Source organism: Pelodiscus sinensis, chromosome 9 (genome assembly GCF_049634645.1).
Source record: "Pelodiscus sinensis isolate JC-2024 chromosome 9, ASM4963464v1, whole genome shotgun sequence".
Taxonomy (NCBI): Eukaryota; Metazoa; Chordata; order Testudines; family Trionychidae; genus Pelodiscus; species Pelodiscus sinensis.
In genome coordinates, this window is record NC_134719.1 from 2,306,933 (window position 1) to 2,322,920 (window position 15,988).

The 15,988-nt window shown below is 42.3% G+C and overlaps 1 protein-coding gene across 10 annotated transcripts in view; it reads left to right on the forward strand.

The window, feature by feature from the left end:
* MAST2 (microtubule associated serine/threonine kinase 2) overlaps positions 1 to 15,988 on the forward strand; it is a 309,029-nt gene that overhangs the window by 196,997 nt on the left and 96,044 nt on the right. For all 10 annotated transcript variants that reach the window (XM_075935888.1, XM_075935891.1, XM_075935889.1 and 7 more), the window contains one exon: positions 11,491 to 11,582. In XM_075935888.1, the coding sequence (XP_075792003.1) occupies positions 11,491 to 11,582 (92 nt within the window). The remainder of the gene's footprint in view (positions 1 to 11,490; positions 11,583 to 15,988) is intronic.

The following is a 15,988-nucleotide window of genomic DNA, read 5'->3' on the forward strand; positions in this document are numbered from 1 at the left end:
ATTTGACAAGGGTGCTGTTTTTTAGTTTTCATATTAGATTCTGCATATTGTGACTCTCCTAAAGTCTAACACTTTAATTTTCCATGATGGGCTGAGGATTTGGGGATGGGTGAGTGGGACAGGATAGAGTGTATGCAGAATGACGAAGGATAAAATGGGTTTTGTTTTATTGAGTATGGCTATCCCCTTCATTGTAATTCACTGTGACATTTCTCTTGTTTCACTTGGCAGCATTCTTTCTTAATTATCAATAATTCAACAGATGTAGACTGTAGAGACCGGATGGGGCAGGTGTGCAGCAGCTAGAAAAACTGGCCAATTTGACATTAATGAGTTGACCGTTTTAAGCCGCCTCTTTTACAGTTCAGAGATATCCCTTTAAAACTTGTGAGATGATTCTGTGTCTTGATCTTGTTTTTGAAAATAAGAAACTGAAACAGGGTTATGTGTAAATTAAAAGAGTATTTTAGATGACAATTTGCTTTTGAGAGAACTATGAATATTCCTCACAAGAAAAAAAACCCCAAATTTTCTAAGTGTCATAAAACAGTGTGCTTTGTAGCCCTTGCATTGTTAAAAATGTGTTCACTTGAGCTGGTATATTGGCTGAAATGTGGAATGGCAATAGAGATAAGTATGAGCTCCATGGCTACCCGGTCTTGTATTATGGTAGAAATACAAATGTAAATATAGAAATGTTCTCAGATCTTCACTACTGAAATAATTAATGGGTTCCATGACTGTGGTGACTGCTGTGACAAATTCACGTCTGTAGGGATCACCTAGATCGGGGTGAGCAAGAGAGCCTCTGCGGGCCGGATGCGGCCTGCCAAGCGGGTTAATCTAGCCTGCGGATGCCCTGCTGCTCCCCTAGCCCCAGGCCAATCAGGGCAGGGGATGGGGGAGCAGGCCAAGTCTCCTCCTCCATCAGGGGTGTGTGGCTCTTAGAGGGAACTGCCAGTTGAACAGCTGTTCAACTGGTGTTCCCGTCTAAGCACCGCGTGCCCATTGCAGGGCAGGGGCAGGGAGCAAGAGACTTGGCGTGCTCCCTGACTCCTAGGCCCTGATTGACTAGGGGACAGGGGGAGTGCACAAAGTCTCCTCCCACCCCAGAGGCATGGGCACCTAGGGGGAACTACCAGCTGTTCCAAACAGCTGGAGTCTTTCTCTAGGGGAAGGTGGGGAGAGCAAAGACTTTGTGCGCTCCCCCACTCCCAGACCAATCAGGGTCTGTGGGTGGGGAAGCATAGAAGTATCCTGGCCCCACCTCTTCTGCTGAAAGCCCCGCCCCTTTTAGCCCCCCTTCTAAAATTGCCACCCCAACCTAGATACTTTCAGGCTTGGGCACCATAGTGTGAGGTGCTGTAAGAACACACAATGAAAAGGTGGACCCTGCTTCAGAGAGTTAATCTAAGTAAAGACAAGAGATAGCAGGTGGATATAGACAGATGGAGCACAAGGGAACAATTCAACAGTATTGGTCAGCATGATAGGTAGTAGTCTCAGCATGTCACCTTACTAGCCATTGTCAAGTGTTTTGTATGTGTTGTGGCACAGTAGAGTTTTAAAGAGGACACTGAGGTTGTTTTGTGGTTGTTTTCAGGGAGCTTCTTCCCCACGTGAAAGGGCAAAGTAAAACAAAGCAAGTGGGCGATTGATTGAAAACGTAACAAATGGGCAGTGAAAGTGAAGCCAAGTTGATTGCATTTGATGCAGTGGACAAGGTGGGTAGGGGAGCAAAAAAAGTGGTCACAGCTACGAGCTAGGAAATGTATCTCCATGGTGTTTTAAATGTCTATCAAGGGCAAGGTTGCGAAGGCCAAAGAAGATGATGATGGAGTAGTTGAGACACAAGACGAATGCCTAACTGAGAGTTCAGCTGTGGGGGTGAGGAAGGAAGGCTAGAAGTTAGACAGGAAATGACTAGTTGTCACTCTTTTTACTGACAAGCAAACTGAGTTTATAAATCATATTTTGGCAGGGGACTTGCACTGTTGATTTGTTGGTTTACTTCTTTGGGAACCTGCAAGTTTTACTTGATTAGGATTTGTGTTCGGTATATGTTGAGATTGTACCTCCCTGGTCTGGCACCTTCGGGATCTGACCACTCCTGAACCAGGGAAACTGCTGGACCAGGGCGGTTAGTGTCAGCCCCTCTGCTGCCACCAGCTGCAGGGCTCTTCTCCAGAGGAGCTGGCATTGACTGAGTGGGGTGGGGGAGCTGCTCAGGGGAAGAGGCAAGATGGACACGGAGCCCCCAGGAGCGCAACTCCTGCAGGATCTCCCTGAGCCCCCCAGCAGCCGAGCCCTCACCGCCAGCTGCAGGGCAGTGCTCCTGGATCCCAGGGCTCTGCAGCCATCCTGCCTCTTTCCCCTGAGTGTCCCCCATTTCTGCTTTCTAACCTCACCCCCCTCCTGAGCTCGAACTCTGCAGATGAGCTGTTTCCATTGCTCCCGACACTCTGGGAGGGTGGAGGAGGAATTGCTGAGCATGAGGCCCAGCTTTTCCCCGTGAGATCTCCAGCCTGGGAGCACACCCGGGGATGCCAGACCACAGATGGTGCCATACGATGGAAATAGAGATGGAACCTGTAGTAGATAGATGCATGCAAAGCCACGTTTCTTTTTAATGGAGCCAACTGATCTGGGTGGACTGAATGAGTGTTGGCAAGTTATAGGGTAGTTCTGGAAGCCACGGCCACACAATGGAAAGATGAATAAGACACATTCATTATAGAAATGTGTGTGATATGGTAGGGTACCAGATCTACAGAATGAACAATAGCAATGTTTTTCAGTTGTTCTGGGGTGAAGAACTCTTAAACTATTTTTGAATGTGAAAATAATCACTTTGAGCCAGATGCTTACTTGTTCTTATCTATTCTGAAGAACTAATTATTCCTGTTGTCAGTTCTACCAAAGCTTACAAAATTGCTTCCATCTCTAAATTACTATAATTAAAGCTATAACTTCCATAACTAGTTAACGTTGCCATGCAGCTGGTGCTTTCATTAACGTTCAGCTTTCAGATTTGAATATTTTGCTCCATTGTGAACAAAAATTCTTAAATATTTGTTTTCATCTTCGAAATGTCTGTTTCTCATAAAAAGAACTTTTTGGGAAATATGTCAACAAAAGACATTTAAAGATCTTGTCTGAAAGGTGCTTTTAAACGCAGAGAGGAAAATCCAGTTAATAATTAACCTTGGTTTAAGGCTGTTTATTGTTAGGTTTAGGCAAGATAAGTAATTAAGGATGTCTTCTGCAGATGTATGTATTATGAAATATGGATTCCATTTAGTAGGCTTGACTCTACTGTGTAATGAATACTGAGCCCACTTGTTGGATATCTGGAATGAAATCTGTTCCTAAAAGTGGTAGTCATTGAAAGTGGCAACGGGTTAGTCAGGCCCTTTAAAAAAGCCGGGATGATCCAAAGAAATCACTGGTTAGAACTCATAACTTTTATTTCTTCTCTAGAATCTATGACGAATTAAGGATTATAAGAGAACTCTGAATGTTTTTTAACAAGTGTTACTAAGGTCAGAATTTATACCAAAGCCTATCCAAAGCTGAATATAGTTCGTGTAAGCTTTTGTCTGCTATAGATGATCAGTCTTGCATTGGCAAGGAGATGGACTTGCATAACCTGGGACTTTCCTTTTCACCTCTAATATCTGTGATTCTAAGTTTAGAACATATTTAGGAACTATGAATATATTTATTTATTCGGTCACTCTTCACCTGGCTCCTTAACTGTAGGAATGGTTGGTTTTTTAAAATGTTTTTACATTTTCCTTTTAATTTCTAAAAAAAGAAAAAAAATGTACATGTTGTATTTAAATGATTGTATAGGGCAGGAGGTTGGATGAGAGGGGCTCAGAACATGCATGGGGGGGGCGGAGTCAGGGCAGTGAACTGGGAGGTGTAGGGGACTTGGCAGAGGATGGGGATGCAGAAATCAAGGCATGGGTTGGGAGGTTGTCAGGGTGAGGGCAGCTCTAGGGGGTGCAGGAGTCAGGGCAGGAATAGGTGGCTACGGGCAGGGGGCTGGGAGGTATGGGGGGTGTGCAGTATTCAGGGCAGGGGTTGAGGACTTCAGGCCTGGGGACTCAGGGCAAGGGGCTGAGGGAGACTCATTGAGGCTGCCCATGGTGGCTAGGGCAGCATGCTTTGGCAGTGGCAGCTTTCTGGGGTGCCTGGGCCACGCTGCTCAGCTGCCATCTACTGCGGGGACACGGGGGGGGGGGGGAGACTTTGCTGCCCTGCCGGCAGTGCTCCCCAGAGGGCTGTGACAGCCGGTAATCCCAGCCCTGCTCCCCCAGGAGGACCCACCACCAACAGGGCAGCACCATGTTCACCGTCACAGGAAGCCCTGGTAAGGTCCCTCCAACCTCCTGGACTTCTGCCATGCTACCCCAACCCTGACTTCTGCTCCAGAAGCTCTCCCTCCTCCTCATCTGGGCAGGGGAGAGAGGTTTGGACTAAGGCTTTTGGGTAAGGGGAGCACTTTCCCATCGTCAGTAGCTGGCAACATGGAGAGCCCCAGCTGACTGCTCTCTTCTACATGCAGCCACACTCCTGTGGTCACTCTGCAGTATAATGGTTCCTTGTGTTTGCTGCCCCCCAGTGGTCATTGCAGAGCATAACTGTCCTTCCTATCAGACACCTGTGTTTCTGTGTTATGGAAAACAGTTGAATTCCAGGCACGTCCCATTGTCCTGGTACAACCTGGCCCTGACCTTGCTTTAATGTAGGATAAGAGGAAGCTGCTTATTAAATTTGAGGGTCCTTGCTCTTACTGTTTAGGAAGCGTTCTTGAATAAACAGACTTACGGATGGATGGACAGATAGTAGAACATTTCTAAAATACATAGTAAAAGAAGATTGGCGTTTCTATAGTACTTGTTTGCATAGAGTCAGCTGTTCACAAACATGAATGAATTTAATTCACTGGACTCCTGTGAGCAAGAGAAGGAACGTGAATGAATTTTAATGTTAAATATTTTGACAATTGATTTTATTGTTGATTGTGTTGAACTTGAAACTGAAATATTCATTGTTTTCATTTTTAGCCAGGAAGTGAATACAAAATAAGGTGTATTCATCTTTTATTCAGGTTTGAAACAAAACCATCAAGTTTGCATATAAGCAATCAGTTACTTTAACAAATGTTCTCATAAATTCTGTAAAAGGGTGTTTAACTGCAGAGAACATGTCAGGGAGTCCAAAACCAGTGTCCAGTTACTCAGTTGAAATCCAGTGTCCTGCAGTGTTCAATTTCAAGAATGCACTTAGGGTACTTTAGCACATGTAACAAATGTTATTTTTACCGTAGGGCGAGCAGTTAACTCTAGAAATAGTTTCAATGTTATTTTCATGCTGTCTGCAAAGATATTGTTACTTATCTTTTTATATAAATAACTATGAGTTTATTGTGTCTGATAAAAATAATTGGGTTTTTTAATTTTTTCCGTAGATCCAGAATAATGTTTGGCAATACATAGATTTTTGTCAAGAATACAGTGTATGCAGTCTAAGTAGTCTGGTATATGCAGAGTTGATATGGTCGACAGCAGTAGCCATCTGAATTTGACATGGTTCCCAATTTGTTTAGTGTGTTGTTTCTGCATTGCACAAACCTATGGGAACAGAGAAATCCTGCGATAGTAACTTACCTCTTGTTTAAATTAAAGCAATGTGGCGGTATGTTTTCAGCCATCAGGGTGATATAGGTAACAACTGTTGTTATCAAAGTCCACCTCTTGGGTTGAATTGTGAAAGCAGGATAGGGTGAAGTCAAAGGTAGGGAATATTTGGCTATCCTTTTCATGGATTTAATTAAAATAAAAAATGAAAGTAATTATTGGCTTACAGACAAGTAATAAAACTCAGTATGTGAGATCACTGGGCAAGAATTTTCTTTTTTTTCTTGTTAAAATGCTAAGAGCTGTGTGGAATTAACTGGAGCACTGTAACCATCTGATTTCTAATTTTGTAAACTCTGTCCTTCCTTTCCTCTCCTGATGGTTGCTATCTTGTGTCATAGCATATTTCATGTTGTAAGCTCTTTTGGGCAGGGATATGTCAAGAACAGGTTGGAGAGTTTATAAATAGTGAAGAAGCTAAGGCCTGAAGGGACCAATTAGATCGAGTCTGATCTCGTGTATATCATTGGCCCTTAAACTTCAGTCAACTCTGTATTGAACTGCATAACTTGTTTGATTAAAGCATATTCTCTGGAAAGGCATCCATTCTTGATTTCAAGGCATTGAGATTGAGTCCACCATGTCCCCTGGTATTTTTTCCCAATGATTAATCACTCTCCCTGTTGAGAACGTGGGCCTAATTTGAATTTGTCTGGCTTTAGCTTCTAGCTGTTGGTTCTTGTTATGCAGTTCCCTGCTAGATTAATAACCATTTAATCACTCTGTATTTTCTCCCAGCAAGGTACATCAACACTGTAATGAAGTTACTTCTTAAACCTACATTAGATAAGCTGAACAATTTGAGTTTTGGAAGCCAGTCCTTTTCCTGTAAGACATTTTGTCTAGCCCTCAAATAATTTTTGAGGCTCTTTTCTGCACCCTTCACCTGAGGATGGGATGCAGAGATAAAATTTGTTGCTACCTTAAATGACTTCTTTTTGGAGCAGCTGGTTCTGAAACCCACAAGAGGAGAGGCAATTCTTGATTTAGTCCTAAGTGGAGCATAGGATCTGGTCCAAGAGGTAAATATAACTGGACTACCTGGAAATAGTGACCATAATGTAATAAAATGTAACATCCCTATGGTGGGAAAAACGCCTCAGCAGCCCAACACTGAGGCATTTTATTTCAGAAAGGGGAATTACACAAAAATGAGTAGGTTAGTTAAACAGAAATTAGAATTTACAGTGACAAAAGTAAAATCCCTGGAAGCTGCATGGAAACTTTTCAAAGATACCATAATAGAGGCCCAACTTAAATGTATACCCCAAATTAAAAAAACACAATAAGAGAACCAAAAAAGGGTCACCATGGCTTAACAAAAAGTAAAAGAAGCAGTGAGAGAAAAAGGCATTGTTTAAAAAGTGGAAGTTAAATCCTAGTGTGAAAAATAGAAAGGAACATAAACTGTCAAATTTAGTGTAAAAATATAAGAAAAGCTAAAAAGGAGTTTGAAGAACAGCCAGCCAAAAAGTCAAAAAGTAATAGCAAAATGTTTTTTAGTACATCAGAAACAGAAACCCTGGTAAAAAAACAGTGGGGCTTCTGGACTATCAAGATGCCAAAGGAGCACTCAAAGACGATAAAGTCATTGCCGAGAAGCTACATGAATTCTTTACTTCAGTCTACATGGCTGAGGATATCGGGGAGATTCCCAAACCTGAGTCATTCTTTTTAGGCAATAAATCTGAGGAATTGTTCTAGATTGAGATGTCATTTAGAGGAGGTTTTGGAACAGATTGATAAATTTAATGATAATACGTCACCTGGACCAGATGGCATTCACCCAAGAGTTCTGAAAGAACTGAAATGTGAAATTGCGGAACTATTATCTGTAGTTTGTAACCTATTCTTTAAATCAACTTCCGTACCTAATGATTGGAAGATAGCTAACACGACGCCAATATTTAAAAAGCGCTCTAGAGGTGATGCTGGCAATTACAGACCAGTAAGTCTAACATCAGTACTGGGCAAATTAGTTGAAACTATAGTAAAGAATAAAATTGTCAGACACACAGATGAACATAATTTATTTGGGAAAGTCAACATGATTTCTGTAAAGGGAAATCATGCCTTACTAATCTACTAGAGTTCTTTGGGGGGTCAACAAGCGTGGACAAGGGGGATCTGATATATATAGTATACTTAGATTTCTAGAAAGCTTTTGACAAGGTCCCTCACCAAAGGCTCTTAAGTAAAGTAAGTTGCCATAGGGTAAGAGGGAAGGGCCTCTCATGGATTGATAACTGGTTAAAAGACCAGAAACAAAAGATAAGAATAAATGGTAAGTTTTCAGAATGGAGAGAGGTAACTAGTGGTGTCCCCCAAGGGTCTGTACTGGGGCCAATCCTATTCAACCTTTTTATAAATGATATGGAGAAAGGGGTAAACAGCGAGGTGGCAAAATTTGCAGATGATACCAAACTTCTCAAGATAGTTAAGACCAAAGCAGACTGTAAAGAGCTTCAAAAAGATCTCACCAAACTAAGTGATTGGGCAAGAAAATGGCAAATGGAATTTAATATTGCTTAATGTAAAGTAATGCACACTGGAAAAAAAATCCCAGCTATTCATACAAATGTAATGGGGACTACTCTCTCTTGAGTAGTTTAGCTATAACTACTCAAGAGAGAGATCTTGGAGTCATTGTTGATAGTTCTCAGAAAACATCGACTCAATGTGCAGCGGCAGTCAAAAAAGCAAACAATGTTAGGAATCATTTTGAAAGGGATAGAGAATAAGACAGAGAATATCTTATTGCCTCTATATAAAACCCTGGTACATCCACATCCTGAATACTGTGTACAGATGTGGTCGCCTCATCTCAAAAATGATATATTGACATTGGAAAAGTTTCAAAAAAATGGCAACAAAAATGATTAGGAGTTTGGAATGGGTCCTGTATGAAGAGAGATTAAAAAGACTGGGACTTCTCATTTTAGAAAAGAGGAGACTAAGGGGGGATATGATCGAGGTCTATAAATTCGTAACAGGTGTGGGAAAAGTGAATAAGGAAAAGTTATTTATTTGTTCCTGTAACATAAGAAGTAGGGGTTACCAAATGAAATTAATAGGTAGAAGGTTTAAAAACAAAAGCAAGTTTTTCTTCACACCGCGCACAGTCACCCTGTGGAACTTCTTGCCAGAGGATCTTGTGAAGAACAGGACTTCAACAGGTGTCAAGAAAGAACTAGATACATTTATGGAGGTTAGGTCCATCAATGGTCACTAGCCAGGATGGGTAGGAACGGTATCCCTAGCCTCTGTCAGAGGCTGAGAATGGGAGAGGGATTGCTCGAGGATTCCAAGTTCTTTTCACTTCCTCTGGAGCACCTGGCATTGGCCACTTTCGGCAGACCTGATCCTAGGCTAGATGGACTTGACCCAATATGGCCATTCTTATGTGGACACCAGAACTGTGGGCAGTATTGTAGCATAGGTTTTACAAGGGCCATGTATAGAGGTTCACTGCTTCCTGTCTCATAAAACGGAGTCTCATTTGTGCTTTTTCGCCTCAGCATAGTAGTGAGAGCTCATGTTGAGTTGCTTGTGCGCTATGACTCCTATCCTTTGCTCAGCATATCTGCTTTCCAGGATACTGTTCCCCATTCTGTGGGTATGGCCTTCATTCTCTGTTCCTTGCCCTTGGGGCTGCATGAAAACACATTTTGGTTGATGGACCCAGCTTCCCAAGTGATCCATATCACTCCTTGACTGTGTTTCCCTCCTCGTTATTTACACTTGCCAAACAGTTGTGTCGTATGCAGATTGGAGTAGTTGTGATTTTAAATTTAATTCCAGATTAGTGATGAAAATGTTGACTAATGTTGGGACTAGTATTGACCCACTTAGAATCTGACTAGAATCACCGCTGTTTAATGGTTGCCTATAGAAAACTACTTAATATGATTTTCATATTGAAATACTTTGGTTGTGTTTATGGTGGTAAGGGTTTATTATATTAACAGGGTAAATGTAATGTTTATCTGGTATTAGCCTTTGAATTCAGTATTCTGTTCCTTGTTTCACAATAATGGAACAGAGTAACTCAAGATGCACAGTATGAATCTATTTATAAACTATGAAATTTTAAGCTTCTCAGACTCGTGCTGTTACATTTTGTATACAATATGCAAAGTAGCAATTAATTTTTGAATGGACTCTTGCTGAATAGTACTTAAATGTAAGTGAAGATTGTATTGAAACAGCTGTATAATTTTCACTGAAATTTTAAGTACACTAAAATGCTAGAGTGGCAAATACTGGTGCTTCAACTTTACTGTGGTTTATTGGCAGTCCAATTGTATTTAGAAAGCACACTATGTTCAAATAAAAATTAGTCAGCTACACTAACAGTACTATGACTAAAATAATTTTCCATTACGTTGTGGCAGTTGGGAGTTTGATTGCTGTATTTGTTTTTGAGCGACTGCTGAAATGTAACGTAGACTATAAGGGACCAGTGAACATTTCAGTGACTAATATTTTGGAAACAGATTTTGGAAACAATTATCGGAATTAAAAGCTTTGTATCAGATCTTTTCAGTTGGATGTATGAACTTCTTGTCTTGCTGCAAGACACTATAAACTAATATCAATTTGATTACTGTTGATTTTTCTCCCACCTCCCTGCCACATAATTTCCAACATCGTTTTCAGTAACCTGTATCTTGAGTACCTACAGAGCAAGCTAGAAATGCTTTATGGCAAATAACATTAATCTCTTAACAGTTCATGAGATACTGCTGCTTGAATGCATCTCTCTTTTTGATGATGGAAAACAAAGATGATTAGGTAATTAGAATATGATTTTAAAAACCAATACTTCAGAGCTGCTTTGACCTAAAAGCAATTCACTGGTCTATGACAATTGCTTTTAGGACTAATTCAACTTTTCCAAGAGCTAGTCCAGGGCCAGTGAGCAAAGGGAGCAAAGCACTCATCTCTTGCAACTGTCTAATTTTGAAACCTTTCAAAAGCAAGGAAATAAATGTGCGCAGGGTGCCAAAGTCATTTGTGGAGTAACTGCATTGAAGTCAGTGACATGGTTGAAGTTCATGGAGTTGCTCCTGTTAAAAGTTAGGCTTTGAAACTTGGTTCGGTTTGTGTTATTGTGGATGGGTATTGCAGCACCTGAAATAAAGACTGATTCTCAAGATTTGTTTTGAACTCAGCTTTGGATTTCATTGCTATGAAGGGTGAAATCCCACTTGCATCTTCATGTGCTTTTTGAAGTTCTGTTAACACTAAATTGAGCAATACACTGGTCAGCATTGAAACTTTGCAGATTTTCTGTTTTCCTAATTAATACTACTGTGTGTTTTCATGATATGCGGAAATAGCAGTTGCAATAGATTTTAATATCAACCAATACAACATATAAATAATTTACAAATTGAAATGGAAGTACGCCCTCACATGATTTAAATGCTTTACTCTTTGTGTTTTCGTGATAGTAACAGTCGATAAAGTATGAGGGCATGGTTTTCAGAAAGGAATAGAAAAATTTTGGGAGTGTAAACTCTATCCACTGATACAAACAACATGCAACACAGATTGCATTAATATCACTTGTATTATAAAATCCTGTTGTTGTCTTAATGACTTTAGCCCTGTGTACTTGTTATTTATCTGCAGACCCAACTTCAGAATTCAGCACGAGACAATGTGAAGCCAAATACTTATCGTTGTCGGCAACAGGAAATCTTGCTGTTTTTTTTCCTTAAAATATGGTGGTCTTTTGTGAAAGATGATTCCTCATCATTGCTTCTTTTCATTTCAGTTGTCGGACGAGCAATAGGAAGAGCTTGATTGTAACATCCAGCACATCTCCAACACTCCCACGACCGCACTCCCCATTGCATGGACATACAGGTACCCAGAGAGCTGTGTTTAAGTTGTTAGTTGCGTTATTTCATTAGTCATTACCATTGACTGACTCCATTGATGTTCTAAGACAAATAAGCTGTTCAAAACTTTATTCACTGAATTGTTTGTAATTGGTTAATTCATGTTCTTAACTTCACTGACAAAGGGGTATGGCATCTTTCACTTCTAGCTAGTTGTTTGTGCCTCATTCATCACCAAACATATCCTCTGATGTAAATGATTTGGCCACATTGACTGAGTACAGGTTGACACGCCATAATCTGGACTTCTCTAGTCCAGCAATACCCATGGTCCGGCAGGATCAGGGTGACCCCTTGGGACTGGGAGCATTGCCAGGCTAGGGCAGGGAGAGGGCAGAGTCCTGGGCAGCAGAGGGGCTGTTGGGGAGAGCCCCGATGGCAGTGGGACCGCCTGACAGAGTGCAGTACTTTAGGTGGCCAGGAGGAAAAGTGGAGGCCCCAGTTCATTGACCTACCCTGGTCTGGCAAATTCTCTGGTCCAGGACCAGTCAGGTGCCGAGGGTGCCGGACCAGGGAGATTGAACCTGTACTGTTTGTTTAGATATAAACAAGATGATAAATGGTTATTTTAAACAAAAGTTGATTTTATTCTGTGAAATGTAAAGCCAGCCTGGGCCTATGCTCCTGTTCCCTTCATCCTGCCGCCTTCATGTATGGAATGACCTCTCATTTCAAGTGCTCTAGTCCTCCATTTTATTCTCTATCCAGCCGTATGTCATAATGGGGGAGACGGAAGGGAAGTGATGCTCTCGGTGCCCTAATGTCAGTACTAGCCATACTTTTCCTGTACACAGCGGTCTCCTTCCCCATTGTAGTCGTTAATCGTGTAACCGACTCCACGCTAATATCCCTACTCCCAGCCACCCTCCTGCCATCTCTAGTCAAGGACATAAGGGGTGGAATGGCTGCTACCCACATTCTGTTCTACATCACTCATTGCTATAATATCGCAACACCTTGCAGTAGTGCAGAAGCACGTGGCTGACTCCTGTACCGCTTGTCTGAGAATGTCTTTTCTGATAGCCATCACATCTGCTGCATAAGGGAGATCTAGGTCTTCAGAAAGGGTCCCCCATAAACATATCAGGGGGTTGTGAAGCAGCAGCCTGGAGCTCAGTCCATACATTTGCCCTCTCTGTTGCCCAGTTCAAGAGTATAGATCAAATACTAGTTTGGTAAGGCAGTCATGAGAACAGCCAGAATGGGTCAGATCAGATTTCCATCTAGCCCAGTGTCCTGTCTTCTGACAGTGGCCAATGCCAGGTGCCCCAGAGAGAATGAACGGAACACGGAATCATTAAGTGATTCCTCTCCTGACACCCATTTTCAGCTTCTGGCAAACAGAGGCCAAGCACACTATCGCTGCTTATCCTGGCTAAAAGCCATCAATGGGACCTATCTTCCATTAATTTTTCTAGCTTTGTTTTGAACCATGTTATAGTTAAGGGCTGGGGAATGAGTGATTGAGTATGCAGACTTCACAACATCCTCTGACGAGGAGTTCCACAGGTTGACTGTGAGTTGTGTGAAGAAATACTACCTTTTGTTTGTTTTAAATGTGCTACCTATTAATGTCATTTGCTGATCCCCATTCTTGTATTCTGGGAAGTAGTAAATAACTCTTCTTTATGCACTTTTTCCATACCACTCATGATTTGAAAGACCTCTATCACATCCCCCCCCTTTAGTTGTCTCTTTTCTAAGCTGAAAAGTCCCAGTCTTATTAATCTCTCCTCATATTGCAGCTGTTCCGTATCTCTAACCATTTTTGTTGCCCTTTTCTGAAATGTTTCCAATGTCAAGATATCTTTTTTTGAGATGAGGCAACCACATCTGCACGCAGTCCTGCACACTCTCTTCAGGTAGGAAACAGTCAAGAGAAACTACAAATTGGTAGCAGCTCAGCTGGGAGCAGCCGTCTGCTGCTCTGTTTCCAGAGACTCTTACCTTGGATGGGTGACATCCAGTTAAAAACCCCCAAAACACTAACCTTTAAAATAAAACCCTCCAGAGAGAGCCTAAACCACCGCCTGTTGATTTTTGACAGAATTAGTACTAGTATTTTAGGATTCCTTCAAAGCACAGTCATTGAAGGACAGACTCTGCAGTGAATTATTTTAATGAAATTCTCCTTTAAAAGATCCAGGATCTTCAGCTTGAATTTTAATAGAGCCCTAAAAATAGTAACAAAAGCATTTACTACTTGCTGCAGAATCTCAAGAAAGCACCCTCAAATCCAACTATTTTGGAACTTTTACAACTCCACTATAGTGGCTACTGCTATAGCGAACTAGCCATACTCAACTGGCCATATAGCCACATGTGGCTAGTGAGTTGGACACCACGGATTTAAATAATAAATTCTCAAGAAAGGGTCCCAGAAAGGGCTAGGGGATGAGGGGTTCAGTATGCAGACTGCTACGGGCAGGGAGAACTACCTCAGCCCTCTCTCACCACAGCAGGGACTAGGAGAGAAGTGCCTGTCCGTGGCAACTATACTAGGCACAGATGACAGAAGGATGCAAGCATCTCTCCCCCAGCTGGGGGATGCGCACACGCACGCACACAGAGGAACTATATTGAAATATATTGTAGATATCGCCCCCTGCTAGCCCCTGCCCCTTTCCACCTGCCTGGTGATTCTGTCTCTTTTCTGTATGGTTTTGAGAGAAGTGATCCCATTCCAGGCACATCCCATTGGCCTCGCACAACCAGACCCTCACCTTGCTATAAGTTACGATAGCAGGAAGCGATATACTGAATTTGGTGGCCCTAGTTCTTGCTATTTAGGAGGAGTTTTGGAACAAAGAGGCAGACAGGCTGCCAAATATATAGTAGAAGAAAGTACCACTAAAAACTGCGTTGTTCCTGTACAATATCATGTATTGTTGTAAGCCTGCTTGTCCAGACCTCTGTGTGAGACACAATCCTACGAATTTTATTGCCAGGGAACTCCATCTGCATATATTTATATAGGTTGGACCTCCCTGCACCTGACCGATCCCAGATGAGGGATTTTGCCAGACCAGGGGAGGTCATTTTTGCTGCTAGCCCTGACCCGACCATCGGCCTCCCAGCCAGCTTCCCCCTCTCGCTGGCCCCTGCCGCCTTGACAGCCTTTTCCTCCTCCCCCTCTCCTCTCCCTCCCCGCCCCGGACCCTACTGGGCAGCCCCACTGCTTTTGATCTCTGGGAGCTCACTGCTGTGCCTGGCAGCACCGCTGTCTCTGTGTGCACTGGCTCTCGCTGCAGCGCCTGGCAGCCCCACCACCATTCTGTGCGCTGGGCTCTCACTGCTGTGCTGGTCTCTCTCTGCAGCACACGGCTCCTGCTGTCACACCGATGCCCCACAGCCTCTGTGTGCCTGGCTCCCACTGCCCATGTATCACATGTGCAGCTCCCACTGCCCCGCTATAGCGCATCAGGTTCCCGCTGCCCTGACAGTCTACAGGGCTCCCATGCACTAGTTCTCCACCGGGACTCTGGTTCCAGAACATCCACCATCCTGCCGGAGCACGGATGTTGCTAGATCAGAGTGTCCCGGTTAAGAGAGTTTCAACCTGTATTTATTTTGCTTTTAAAACACTCTTTATTTAAATTGCTAGGAATAAACTGTATTCTGAGTAGTTAACAACTGCTCCATTTAATCTTCTAGCTCAGCACTTGGGTTTGCTACAGGTCAGCTCGATTACAGATCGTGTTCCACTTCTGTAGTACTTCAGATCCAGCAGTGGCCATTTGTGCATTGTCGAATGAGGATTCTACTTAAAATGTAAAATGTTTTGGCAGAAGAGTCATGACAAGAAACATAGAAGTGCATTTTTAACAAGCACTCTGGAAAAAACAAATGCAGAAACTCTTCTGAAAATTGTGGTAACACCCAATACGAGCGCAGATAATATGTCCGTGTATAATCCTTACCTTTGTAATATGAGTCGTTAAGATTAGTATTGAAGATTTAAGCAACCAAAGGATAGCTGCATTATAGTCACTTACTCCCTTCCAGGTTCCTTCACAGTCCCTCTGCACCTGACCCATTCAACTCCCACAGTAAGCAAAATCAAACCAAACAGAGAGGACCTTGCATTAGAAACTACAATCCCCTCCCTTCCCAAACAATCAAAATAAATCCAAATCCCAAAATACAGCACGTGGAGGCGGGCTATCTGCTTTGAAGATGAAACCTTCATTCTGGAGAAGCTCAACACTGCATGATAATTAAGACTGAACTGAATTTTTCATTTAAAGGAAGGATTTATTCTTTTGATATATGTGAAGAATAGAGCAGAGTGGTCTTCCCAAAAGTACACAGTCAATGAGATTCCTGTGAGACTTTTCTGTGAACTTACAAATAAATCTACTTCTTATTCAT